General features: G+C 42.8%; 1 protein-coding gene across 1 annotated transcript in view; it reads right to left on the minus strand.

Annotated features, from left to right (window-relative positions):
- LOC104288320 (alpha-fetoprotein-like) overlaps window positions 1–9,746 on the minus strand; it is a 19,579-nt gene extending 9,833 nt beyond the window's left edge. Inside the window, 4 exon segments of the mRNA XM_009887106.1 lie at window positions 214–349; window positions 566–626; window positions 2,049–2,175; window positions 9,651–9,746. Coding sequence (XP_009885408.1) covers window positions 214–349; window positions 566–626; window positions 2,049–2,175; window positions 9,651–9,746 — 420 coding nt within the window.
- Between the last annotated feature and the right edge of the window lie 4,072 nt (window positions 9,747–13,818).

Below are 13,818 nucleotides of genomic sequence, written 5' to 3' on the forward strand. Positions count from 1 at the left end.
GAAGAGCGGGTCTTAGTTTGCCTCCACCTATCTTGAGATGCTTTATAGATTGGAGCTCAGAGAATGAAAGAGTCAGTAAGGCCAAATGCGTGTACACAAGCCAAGTCTCTTACTAACGTATTCATGCCTCCTTGGAAAAATGCATACCAGGGCTCTGAAGTTACAAGTCACTTCTGAAAATGTTTGCCACCTAAGCAGCACAAACGTGCTTACCAGAGGCTTCACGCAGTCGGGGTTGGCTCTGGGTGCGGCAGCACACCTTTTGGCGAGGTCTGTGACATCTTCAGCCATTTTAACCGCTTTGTCAAACGTCCCTTCTTGCACATACTGAGCAAACATGATCATGGCACTACGAGAAGAACACACAGCATTAAACCTGTTGCTGGCTACCTGAAAACTAATTGTTTGACTTTTACGTGTGAGACAGTAAGAGGATCCGTGTGTCCCCGGGCTGAGTTGCGCGGGCTGGCAGGACGGGTGAGGGTTCGGCTCACCGTGCATGCTCATTTCCAAATGACACAGTGGCAGCAAATTTGCAAGTAGACGCTTTACCTGGGCAACTTACATGGCTTTAAAATTATTCTCCTGCAGCTGAGAAAAACGTCGGCCAATGCTGGTTTTTTCCTCTGCAAAACAAGATAATTCGAATGAAAAATGTTTACTAAATGCTTCATCAAATGCTTTTTATTTTTGGTACTGGATCCCTGGAGGAAGGCTGGGGTAATGGCACTGGGAGCTGGAAGGCATAAGATCGAACTCTCTATTTGACTTAAGCACGAGGATGCGAAAAGATGTTTCTGACCTACAATGTAATAGGGCCAATGTAATTTCCCTGCCGGGCTCAAGTGTTGGGGGGAGGAACACACTAAAACCCGGAGGGCGTTCAGCTACTTTGGTGATGCACTTCACATAATTAAATAAGCACCTTACAGAGCACCTTGTAACCTTGCCTTAGCTATTTAAAGATGTGCTTCACCACTCTTTAGCTACGGATGAAGGATTTTCTCTGCAGAAAAGAGGGGATAAGTTGAGGATTACATAGGTAGGCAAAGCTTCTAAAGAATTCACCGAGATGCATCCTTCTGTCCGTGTTGTGAACTGGCCCAGAGGAAGATAAATCTGTCCAATCTATGTGAAGATTCTGTGCAAATATTTTTCCTTTGCCACTGGGCCTTTGTTAATGGGCAAACCTAAATGCAGTAATTTCTTGAGTTCCTTCTTTGTCAGAGAATATTCTGAGAGATTAATTTTAAAATAAGAGGCCTGCTCCCAAATCAACATGCTACTGTCTCACCCTCGTGTCGGTAGGGTTGAGGATCAAACAAATCAAAGAAATAAGCCAACTTCTCCCTCAAAGTAACGAGGGTGTCACTTGAGATGATAACATGAGATAAATGACACAAACATAGGTTCTGTTTTACACTGTTGGGCCATTTAGCGCGTTTGGAAGTTTTAAAGTTGAAAAAAAAGTTGACTAATGATAACAGGACGTGATGTGAAAAGCATCTGAGCGGCACGCTATTGGAGGGTTTCAGCTGTCCCATTTTAGGCACTTAACCTTAGCGAGAAGTGCGGTCATCGCAGGCTCCTTCGCAAGTTGGTGAAGAGAGAGTGAGACCCCTCCAAAGGCTAATACAGAGCAACAGCATAACGTAGCTCCTCTGAATGGCAACCTGGAGGTAGCATCCCTCTTGGGACTCCTCTCTCTCGCTGCCTCGTGAACTACGGAGAGGGGCTGGAGCAACTGCAGGCTTAACTTCAGTTTTTGGAGCTCCTGAAATTACTGGGGTAATCACATTCCTAGGTATTAAATTACCTTTCAACAGACCGGCCCTCCTGCACTCTACGTAGATTCTCAAGCTATAAAAAAGCAACACATCTAAGTCTGATCACAAAAAAATTATACAAATACAGTTTTATTGTCTACCTTTCACCCAGAAGAAGATACCCAGGGAAGCGAAGCGAGCTACCAAATAACCATACCTGCTAAGTGGTATGGTTCCGTATTATACAAAAGAATAGAGTAAAAGTATAAGATATATTCTTACCTATGTCCCGATAGCTTCTAGGCAGGGCTTTGACTACAGCAAGGCTCACCAATACAATAACATAAATTACTGTTCTCCAATTCATACTGTCAGATTTCGGCAGGGGCCTGCCGTGAGCTTGGTTCATCTGTGAAAGGCAGAAAGAATTAGGGGAAAGAGAAAAAAAAATTTTATACTCTCCCAAACAATGTCTGGTTAATCAAAACCCTTTTACCGTCATATATAACGTTAGCCCTTTGCGAATATTCCCACAATAATTAGACACGCCATTGTTTGCTCAGTGTGATGAACCGACCAGTTTGTTGCAAAGAAAGGACCTTGGAGATTCTGGTTTTTTTCCCCTGAAATTTAGACGAATAGACATTTTTAAATTATCACACTTCAAACAAGAAGGTTAAACACTCCTCAAGCTTTTTATCGTACTGATCTCATCTACTTACACGCTTGTTCAAAGGTGAGTGCTGGGCAGAAGATGCCTTCGTAACACATTGCTGACTAAAAAATGCCACGTTCAGCTGTTAACTTGGTATTTTTGCACCCCTCCTTGCTCCCAGCTCCCAAGGTGTCACGGCGAAAAGGCTGAACTAAGTACCCCCTACAATATTTTTGCAGCATTAACAATTACCGCCAAAGTATCCCTCAAATCTTAAAACAACAGCAACCCCCAAACTGTAGAATGACGGGGAAAATTCCAGGTAATAATTTCGCTGACATTAAAAAAAGGTATGCTGTAAGCATGAGCATGACAAAAATGTCGAATTTTTGGAGATAGCCTGGCTTTAGAGAGGCACAGATATCTGTAACGGAGAGGTAGGTGGGAAGGACACACGTATTTGGTCTGAAGGAACAGGCAAAGCCAGACTTTTTATTTCTTTGGAGACAAAACCCCACAATACTCCTTGTCCCGTGCTGCAGGAAGGCAATGAGGGTTGTTGGTTATCACATCAGATGGTATCAAAAGGGAAAAAGATTCTGAGTGAGAAGATGGGAACACGGTCATCAGAGCAGGAGGCCTGAAATCTAAGGTGGAACCACATCTGTTGAGGAAAACACAAATAAGCTGTGTCACACTGTTGACTAAAATACCCGATAGGCAATAGCGAAATCTACTGGGAAGAAAGAGGTCTGGAGGTTACGGACTGCGTTTCTACATATATGATCCTCATTAAGTCCATAGAAGCAGATCAGAGAAAGTTTTTCTGTTTCCAAAAGGCCGATTCCCTCCTGCTCTTGGGAGCCAGCGCTATCCCCCGCCTGGGAGTTGCAGATTCCTCCCTCCAGCACCCGGGACTCAGCAGCATCCCGTCGTGAGGCTGCCAGAGCAGAGTCCCCGCGGGGACAATTTGGGGACCGTCCAGGGTGTTCCCGATTCTATTTCACCTGAAGGAGCAGGGAGAGATGAAGACTGATCCTCTCCTTTCCAGAGTAACACCCGAACACGACCTTGTTACTACAAGCTATAAAAATGAAGGGGGTGGGGTGTATTACTTGAGGTGGAGCTGCAGAAACCGCTGAGACGCTGATGTCAGAGGCTTTGTATAGGAAATTATTCTTCGGCTAGAAAGAGGGTGTGTCAGAGATTAGAGAGGTGTAATGTGTTGTCTGAAGTATTTCTGGAAGCTGCGCTTGGATGCTGCATTTAAAATCCCTTAAATTCCGTTTTTCCACTGCCCTTTTGCACGCTTAGCAGGACAGTTAACTACTTTTCACTTTTCTTTGAAAATACTTGCCACTGTTCAGATGGCAACCTGCTTATTTACAATGAACACTCTCTAATTTGCAGGAGGAAAATGTATGTATAGTATTTAACTGAAAAAAATAGTGTGGCAAACACTAGGAATGAGAAATGAAGAGCTTATGTCCTTATTACAAGTTCCCGTTGTCCTTCAAAGTATGCAAACCACGTTGACCTGTTCAGTTTTACACCTACTGAGAACCCAGCTGTTTCCAGAACTTCTTAGAAAGGTGTCTTGCAAGGTCAAGATAGGGCTAAGAGCAGCTGATGCTCCTCAGGGTGGGGAATTGTGAATTCCCACCAGCTGGGGATGGTTGGTGGGGGATGCTGCATACCCCCTTGAAATGCCGGGGTGGTTGGCTGCTGCCTTTTGCTGTGTCTGCTCTGTAGCAGGGAGGTGAGTTAGTTTTATATTAGATATTTATGTTTTTGATGATATTCCCCAATTTTAGGGCAAGGTCTCTGTCTCAGGCTGGTGTGTGTTCCCAACGGGCTTCAGTCATTGATTATCGTTGTTGAACTAGGCCAATAATGTGCATTTGTGGGTGCCCAGGGCTTAGCTAGTTTGTTTCCGCTCTTACTAATGAGCGCAGAATTTGTGTATTCTGCTTTTACTTAGGTCGGCTTCTTCATGATTGTATCAATACTTGAATCCCTTCTCTTGAAACAGAAGTTGGAAACTTGATAATGAGGTAAGCTGCAAGTTACTAATGCTTCTGTACCTTTTGTTGCCCCATCTCCCCAGAAACCTGCACAGTAAGATGAGTGTGTCTTGAACCTAGAGGTTATTGAACCGTCATTATTCAGACTATTAATCTGCACAGGCAAGAAAAATGAGATTTAGATTATTTGCTGGTGAGATGGGCTGTTGTAACCAGGCCCGTTCATATTCCAGGATTTTGTATCACTCCTGAGGTCTCCCTCTTTAGACTTACTGCTCTGTTGAGCAGCAGTGTGACTGTTTTGCTGCTCGTGAAAGCTTTATCCATGTCTAATTTAGCTTTGCCTTTGTAGGACTGAGCCTGCCACTGCCTGTATTCATAAGGAAGTCTCATAAGTCCTGTCTTACTTTGGCTTTTCAAGGAAGGGGAAGAATATCATAAAAGATGATCATTAGATAATGAGGTGTTGCTGACGCAGTTCTTCACTGCATTCCTGTAAATAGCTGTGTCAAAAGATGAAAGTAAATAAATACTTAAATGCACACACATGCGGTGTTTATAGGTATACATAAGCATATATAAAAATTCTAGTTCTTTTAACTTGTTACTCTGACAAGATTGTAAAGCCGAGGTGGTCACAGATTGCCCTTGAAAAATCTCATTCTTAGGGAGTTTCATTCTATGATGTTAAAAATTAAGAATCCAGCTGGTGTGGAGGTTGGTTTAGGCGTATGGCAACAGCCTGTGTTGTCTATAAGGCCTCTACCCCTGACTACAAATACTGTGATTGGTTTGTCTGTAATGACTCCAGCTTCAATATACCCTGGCTGAACAAGAAATACACCCGATGAGTAAGGCGCAGCTGGTTGATCCGCGAAGCGTGTTTGCTCACAGAGGTAGCAGAGTCACCGTGAGGCTGGTAGGGGGCAGCGGTTCTGCCCCAGCAGTAGAACTGTCTGCGTTTTTGGAAATGAGAAATAATTCTCTGCTATGAAGAACAAGAGTAAACGTGTTGTTTTAAATGCTAAAAATAAAAAAAGGAAGTCTGGTTCATTTTTGCAGGTTTGCGTTGTGTAATTTTCATTGCAAACCCTGACTCCTTTCCTCCTTGTCTTCCAGTAATTGCTTTGTGGCTGAATATACAGAATTGTCCACTGAAAACCAAAACCTTTTCAGTTTTTCCAGTTACCTGCAGATTCCCTAAGAAAACTCGTGACTCCTTTCCTCCTCGTCTTCCAGTAATTGCTTTGTGGTTGAATATACAGAATTGTCCACTGAAAGCCAAAACCTTTTCAGCTTTTCCACTGTTACCTGCAGATTCCCTAAGAAAACTCAATCTCATAGAATGTATTTGAGTCTTTTCTGGAAATATTTAGCTCAAAAATTAACTCAGTCCTCTGTACTCTTGTACAGGTGTGGGAACGGCATTCCAGGAGCTCTGAGCTGGGATTATGCTCAGCTCCTCTTGCTAAAACAGTCTGAATTTATCATGTGTGCTATGGCTGTATGGACCAGACCCAGCCTCATTTGCCTGAGAGCCTTTGGCTGGAGTGGTACAACTTGAGGCTTTTGGAAGCTGAGCAGAGTTTTCTGTGTGGCTTTTAGGGTCTGCTTTGCAGCTTTCTGAAAAGGGCATAGTGTTTTCTCTTGTGATGCCTTGTGAGACTACCACAATTGGCACTCATTGATGAATCCCTGCCTTAAAAAGTAAGGCGTGGCACGGGACATGTTCTGTAAAACTTATTACCTGTATAATGAGCAAATCTTTTCCAGTGTATGTAGCCTGGAGGCAATAGAGGGAGGAAATTCAAGTTGTTCACTTGATTGATGCAAATGATTTAACAGATTATTTGGCAGTGCTGGGAAGTCTGATGGTAAGAACTATTCTTTTCAGCCCTGAAAACGACTAGTTACATCAAAATCATTTATGAACTTCTGTTTGACCTGGACGTTATTTCCTGACTGGGTATGTTTTGCCAAAAGTGCATGTCTTCACCTGTTTTCCAACTATATATGTAATCTGGACCTTGTTATTTTTAAAAGTCTTTATAAATTCATGGACTATCAGTACAAGTGTAGCTTGATTCATAAAAAGCAGGCAATTTTGGACATGGTATTAAAGTTTTCTCTTGCTCCCCAGTTAAGTCTGTTTTCTGTTCTGTGTTGAAAAGACATATGCGGTGTAACACAAAGCATAATTTGTCTAGCTAAAAGGATCACGTTCAAATTCTTGGAACTTGAGGGAATGAAAAGACTCGTGTCTGATGTCTGTCTGTCTTCTTTTTTTCTTTTGTTCACTTTTAGGTACTTTGCGTAGCCCCTTAGTTTGATATGAATTGACAGTTTTTCCTTGGTTCCTTGTCTTCGGGAGTGTTCACCCCGTGGGTGTATAAGCATGTCGGCGCAGGAGACGTGATAACCTCTAGGAGTACTGCTGGGAGCATGCCCAGGCCACGCACGCCTACGCGCTGCCGTAAGTTGGCAACAAATTCCTCTGTCCTTTGGTTCCTCTGAGTCACTTGGCTGGGAATGAAACAACTTTCCTCACCGCTTTTCTGGCAGCGCTTCTCTCTCTCCCATTTGTCTCTGGGCTTGCGAGGATGCGTTCGCTGCGTGTGTTGTGTCAGAGTGGTGTGTGGGTGGAAAGTGTGCGGGGTGCTCTGCGTGGTCCTGGTGTTGGAAATAACCAGACAGGTGTCCCAGGAGGACTTGTCCGTGTGGGTGTTGGTGGTGTAGGTCTCGGCATGCCACAAGGGAGAAAGCTTTGGTCGGTTTTCCTTTTTGCAGTCTGGATCTGTTAAACAAAACGCCCTTTTGAGAGGCATAAACTGGCATACAACAGAGTGGCAATCGTAGATCACTCCCAAGAGGGGCCTCCAAGGAAGTCCGGTGTTAACAAATGGGGCTGTCCCCATTTGCCCTGGAGCTCCGGCTGTGCGACCTAGCCCACGCAGGGGTTGCCAGTCGTGCTGTCGGTCCTTCGGTGTCATTGCATCTAGGGTCAAGTGCTAGAAATGTTGCCTTGTCTGCAACTTCTTTGATTCTGGTAAATTTAATGGAGTACTACAAAGAGAAACAAGAAGGAACGCCACCTTTGACCAAACAGAAAGATAAAATCTTCATGTACAGGATATATTAATTTGGTTCAGACTCAGTAGCCCTCTTTGCAAGGTAAATTTGCATAAAGCTCACAACCTTTCTTGCTTTGTGACTCTTCTCCTTCGTGCCTCTTCCCTTTCCCTTAACTTTTGCCCCAATCTTAATGGGATGCTGGAAGCGGGATGGCTGTTCTCCAGGGCGTCCGCTGGCTGTGTAATACCGTGTGGGTAGCAGGGTGACAGAGCCATCTAGTTTTCTAGAAGAGGTTCAGTCGGTGACTGATATGACATGAAAGGTCACCTAATTGCCCTAGAAGATATGATTGTCACTTATGCACCATTAAGGACTGCTGTGTGGCCTCGTCTTGTGGGAATTCCTCCTGAGCTTCTAAGAAAAGATCCAGGTTTCATCCATATTTGAGGCTGTTGTCCCAGCTTCAGTCGTATGAAGCGGTGCCTTTCTCCCAGCCATGCGTGAGAGGAAAAAGAAACCATCCCACCGCTGCTGCCTGCTGAAGGGGAGATCTGTGGCACTGTTCGCACCTCCTGCAGGCAGCCAGCCTTTTACTTCAGTCTTTCCAAGTGTAAGAAGTCAAGCTTCCACCTGAAGTGCAATGTGGTCACCCCCAGGATATGAATTGTACCCTGTGAGTTTTACTATTCTGATTTCCACCCCGCTGTACACTTCCACTTAATTTCAGAACCATGTCAAAAGCAAAACATGCTTCTCCTTCTTCCACTTCCACTTAATTTCAGAAGCATGTCAAAAGCAAAACATGCTTCTCCTCTAGAGTCAAAAAAACCCCAACGTTCTAGTAACTCCAGGAGCTATTGCTCGCCTCAGAGGCCATCTCCTTTATAGCAAACACTTTTGACAGTAAAAAAAAAAAAAAAAAAACCAACAAAAAAACAAAAGGAGAGAAAACAGATACCTACCCACGACTTGGACGAATGATACCTCTGTGCTGGAGTTGAAGTCCCAGTCTAGTTCAAGGGGTGGTGTTCGTGCCAGTATGGCTTCGTGAAGAGAACCGAGTGTCTGGTTTTGTCCTGTAGGATGATTTCTTTCACACCATAATGAACTTGCTTCGTTGGATATAACCTTGCTCTGCCTTAGGTGAGGGTCACTTGCAGGAGAGGCTCTTCCCCTTCCTGTGTTCAGCGCAATGAATGTCCTTCTGGAGAGTCTGGACTGAAGTAGTTACCATTTCCTAAGAGGGAGGAAAAAAGTACTCTTTGATCCTCGCTATTGGGATCCTGCAGCTCAGTATTTAGTGTGAAAGCTTTAAAGGAGTGGTGCTTTTTAGAGGCTGCTGCATACGTATTTGTTACCAACACACTATGCCCTTCATTGGGAAGCAAAGCTGGTATGTGAGCTAACTGTGAGAGCGTAAGATGAACCTACAACATATGGAATGGAAGAGGTAAGAAATTCCTCAAGTTAAAATCCTTTGCCCCCAGCCACCCTCCCCTTAACTTCCTAAGCAAAACACTCCTACGTTTATCTGTGTTCCAAATCCCACCGTGGGTTGATTGCGAGTGCAGTGGGCACAACAAAGTACAAAGGGTGACATTTACAACTTGTCCTTGTCTTTATCTGGCACCTGTAGGCGTGATGGTCTAGCCAAGTGAAACACCATGGCTGAATGTCAAAACAAGTTATCTTAACACACCACCATCGCTGTTATCTTAACACAACACAAACTTGGGTTGCAGTGACCTGCTTACACAGCGCTTTTGAGTAAGGCAGGGAACGCCACTAGAACTGCCCACAGGTAAGAAAACAAAATGCATGTGCTTTTGAGATGTCCCAATTAATTCCTTGCAGCTGCTTTGTGAAAGGTGCTGATCCCGGGAGAGTGTGTATTGCACAGCTGAGGTGGGATGTAGTGGAGTTTGAGCTTCTGGAGTACAAATTCTCCCTTTGCTCTTGGAGTGAAGTGTCTGGCGTTGCCTTGTGCAGGCTTTTTCTTCTGACAGATTTATCTGACAGACAGGAGTCATATAAATGGCCACTCCAGCCGGCTGACTTAATGATCTAAGTGCCTTCACTGATGTTTGCTGTGTCAGGTTTTGTTGTCAAGTGGTTTGTAAAGATATGACATACCTTTTCCAAGTATGGCACAGCATCTGTTTGCTTGCAGTATTTGTCTGTCTTGGCTGTGAAATCTGCAATTGTTTTCTTTATTTTTCCATCTGCCATCTGGGGGCCGCGTTTAATGAGATGAGGAAGCAATCTGAAGAAGTCAAATGCAGAGTTAGCTCTAAGTACTGAAGCTTGACACGTGGATTTGTGATATCATCTAAAGTCTGTAACTGTACAGTATGTCCGGAAGGGCATATGTGGTGGCTGCCCCCTGTGGCTCTATTTCTATCTCATTTTATGTCTACTTCTCCCACAACTGTATTCTCCCTTTCTCTTCCTTCACATTTGAAGGAGCACATGTTGATATTTTCAGTTAAGCCCATCAATAAGACACGTATCTGCTAGGTTACAGGCTTCAGTGTAGTCAACTGAGGGAGCTACATTGATATGAAACTCTATGTGCTATTGGCTAAACAGATTTTCTCACTTAAATGCCACTTCCCAAAGTCAGTAGTGTTTGGAAGCACTGGGAACTCTAAGGCCTACTGCTCTCTAGGTATGTGATCCAAGATGCAAAAGATTTTAAAACAAAAACACAAAAAAAACCCACCTTGATTTGTGCTTGCATGCTCTTTTTGTTTGGAAAAAGAGGAGACAGGTAAATGTCTTAATTTCCCACAGAAAACAAAATTATTTCCAGTTTGTGGGCAGTCTCTCTGAGTCATCCTGGTAATTTTGCTGACAATATACTCCATCACTCCATCACTGACAAGAAGTGCAACTGAAGTACAATTCTGTCACATGTGACGTATCTGTTGTTGTCGGTGAGAAACTTGTGATGTAATTATCTGGCTTCCGATGGAAGTGACGAAAGCTTTAGGTATAATATGATTCTTACATATAGTAAGTCTGCCCAAATGTAGAAAAAGCGTCTCAGTATTTTAAGGAATTACCTGATGGTATCTCCACGAAAGAAGGATCTGGATTCAAAAGCTGATTAAAATTAGTTGCTGTACTTGATATTTCCATAACATTGATTTCTAATTAAGAGTATGTGCTATTCCCTTCATTTAGAGCAGCAGACACAGCTTCACCATCAGTTCTGTTCTACATTAAAAATCAAAAGGACTTTACTCAGAAAGCAGCATCAGAACTGTGGATGCGCTTGTGGGAAATCTTCTGCGTAAGAATGGTATGTGCGTTGCAGATTATTCCCTGTCTCTGTTCTCCACCATATTTTCAAGTTTTGGGACACCCTGTCCATGATGCTTTCTTAAACGCTGTTGGGACACTTCATCTGTTGTGAAACCTGACTCTCCAAATTTGTACAGTCTCACAGTAGTAGTACTCATGAATTCTGCCTGAGTCCTTAATTCCTTTCCCTATGTGAACAAGCTACAATAATGAGTATGTTATCTATTAAAATGAGCATGTTTCACAAATGAAGAGAGACAACCCCCCTGAAAAATCTATTTCTTAGGCAAGTCTGACATTATTGGGATCTAGAGGGGTTTGATTACTATTATTTTTTATCATTGCAGCAAGAGAAAAAATGCATGTAAGGTTGAAAAAAAAAAAATCAACAAACAGAAGTGCTTAACAAAACAAAAACAGAGGTTTGGGGGGGATGGAGAATACTATAATAGCTTTAGATTCAGGCAAATGTTGGGACTAGGCTGTTTACAGCACTTTTATACTGCGCACTCATAGTTGATAACCAGAACATGTGTAGGAGCATCAAGAAATGGAGACCTGCCTGCAACCATCGGTATGTAACTGTAATGAAAAGAAAATTTAAAAGCTGTTGTAATGCTACTCAAAGCTTCTAAGCAGCTATATTTTAATAAGAAAATAAACGACATGTATTTTTACCTCTGCTAATGGCCCAAATGACTCATGAAAGTCACCATATGCCTCCTTGTGTTTTCAGACCCGAATGGTTATCCGTATTCCATATTTGAAAAGATATACATGTACATAAAATTATGATGATAGCCAAAGATTTCAAGAGTTTTACAGTGGAGAAATTCTGACTCCCGTACTTATTGTTTTTTTCTCCTCTTTGTGCTTACTTAAATTCCGGGCTCTTTGAGAGTTGGTATTTTTCCTGGGAAAATAGAGAAGAAAGGAAGGCAGAGAAATTGAGAATCAAACCCAGGAAAATACGGGTGTTATTACTAGAATATTGCAATCTGAAAATACAGAATAAGTTTTTCAAGAAAAGTATTTTTCTTTTAATATTTTTTTAATGAGAAATTATCTGATGAGACAGCGGTGGGTGAAAGACTCCAGTATTTGAAGTGCGTATGCAGCTTCTTCTAAGATTGTACCAATGTTTCTTCAAATTGTTCTATTCTACCTGACATGTGGAGCTATGCTTTTTGTAACAGCGCTTCTGGACACACTGATAAAATGCGACCGTGGCCTTGATAGAGAAGTACTGTGTGAAACAGAGGTACGTTTCAGACTTTCAGGGACTCTAACTTCTGCGTTCTAAGACTTTGGCAACTCTCTGTAGGGATGGGGCTGGGAGCACAGCTGGCTGCAAGAAGTGAAGTGAAGTCATTGGCACTAAAATTCCCAATGCACTTCCACGCTTTGACAGCTAATTGTGTGCATATTCTTGAGGAAACTTGCAGCAGTGTGAATTGCTCATTCACGTGGTAGCAGGTGGACCCAAAAATCTGTGTCCTTCCAGGTTCATTCCCCTCTCTAGCAAGTTATTTTTGGTTGTTTTCCTATCCAGTACTTCATGTTGACTATAAATACTCCTCCTTGTGTGCTTTTTGTTGCTTGAATCCCAGAAGTTTCTAGGTGCTTTATGCTCTTAATTGTTAATCATACTGATGATAAAACATTTTGCTGCCTCGCCGCAGTTGGTGATATGTTTTTGAGGGCTCTTTTCGCCTTCCCTTCATGAATAAGATGTACTGGTTAGCATTAATATTGCCAGGAAAGGCAAGGCGTCCTGCCCAAGCTGTGCTCCCTGTAGTGGAGGGCTACGTGCCAAGGCCCTACCGTGCATGTCGCCGAGGGTTGTGCTGCGAGGATGTGCGAGCTGGCACCTCTTCCCGATTCAAGCAAGCGTTAGGTATTTCTGTCTGAGGTGGGGATTTTCTATGCTGTGGAAAAGCAGAAGCATCTGTCAAAGGGGAAAAAAACATTACTGACATGAGAAATGTTAACTTGATGTTTCATTCGGACTGCTTTGAAACTTCTTCCCTGTAGATTTCTGAACTGCTGGACAAAGTCACATTTAGGCTCTGGGGAACAAAGGAAGGATCGGTGAGGCTTTGTGCTGCAGTCTCTGTGGGGAAATGTGCTCCTTTTGGGGAATAAATTAAGGCACTCAGATACAGTTTACAAAAATGCCAGTGTTTAACCAAGGTTTGATGGGAGTGGTACCATTACCTTCAGCTGGTATAGACCAAACTGGTCCTAAGCATGTCACAAAAAGTCACCCTTTGAGTGCCTGGTCCTGAGGCAGGCGTGTTTGCTACCTCAATGTCCTTAAAGGCTTTTCCAAGTCCTCACAGCTCTGTGGTGACAGACTGTCTGTGCATTTGTCTGAAAAAGCCCAAGCCCACCCTCAAAATATTTATAACAGAGTTACAGGAAATAACTGGTGCAGGTTAGCAAGGACTACATAGAATTTTTGGGTTTGGTTGGTTTTGTTCCTGTTGTTTCCCCACCACCACCACCCATGGTGTTTTAGCCAATGAGGGTCAAATAAACTCAGGTATCCACAGTTTATTTGGAAAACATCGTTAGGCTTTTCATTTTGGAGATCTTGAAAATAAAGAACTGTTAGATTGGGTTCTGGTTACATGTGATACAAATCCCCACCGTAAGGGTTCTGTAAAAGATAGGTTCAGTTGGAAGTTTTCAATTTGTCCCACTTGAAACGAACATGTTCAAAAAAGGCAGGTATTTGCAGAGAGTGATGCGTATCTATGTCTAAATCAGAAGCCCTTTATCTAGCATTCACTGAAATGTTTTCAATATGTAGAAAGCAATTACTATAACTTTTAAGTTAATGAGGATTCCTATATGCTGAAAAATGACATGTAAAATGATGGTATTTGGGGGTTTTGTTGATGTCTCTCAACTTTTTTTTTTTTTACTTAAACGTTTTTATCTTGAAGTAGTCAATGTTTCATTGAAAATAAAGATTATTACCTGTCACGGA

This window comes from Charadrius vociferus, unplaced genomic scaffold (assembly GCF_000708025.1).
Source record: "Charadrius vociferus isolate BGI_N301 unplaced genomic scaffold, ASM70802v2 scaffold376, whole genome shotgun sequence".
NCBI classification, from domain to species: domain Eukaryota; kingdom Metazoa; phylum Chordata; class Aves; order Charadriiformes; family Charadriidae; genus Charadrius; species Charadrius vociferus.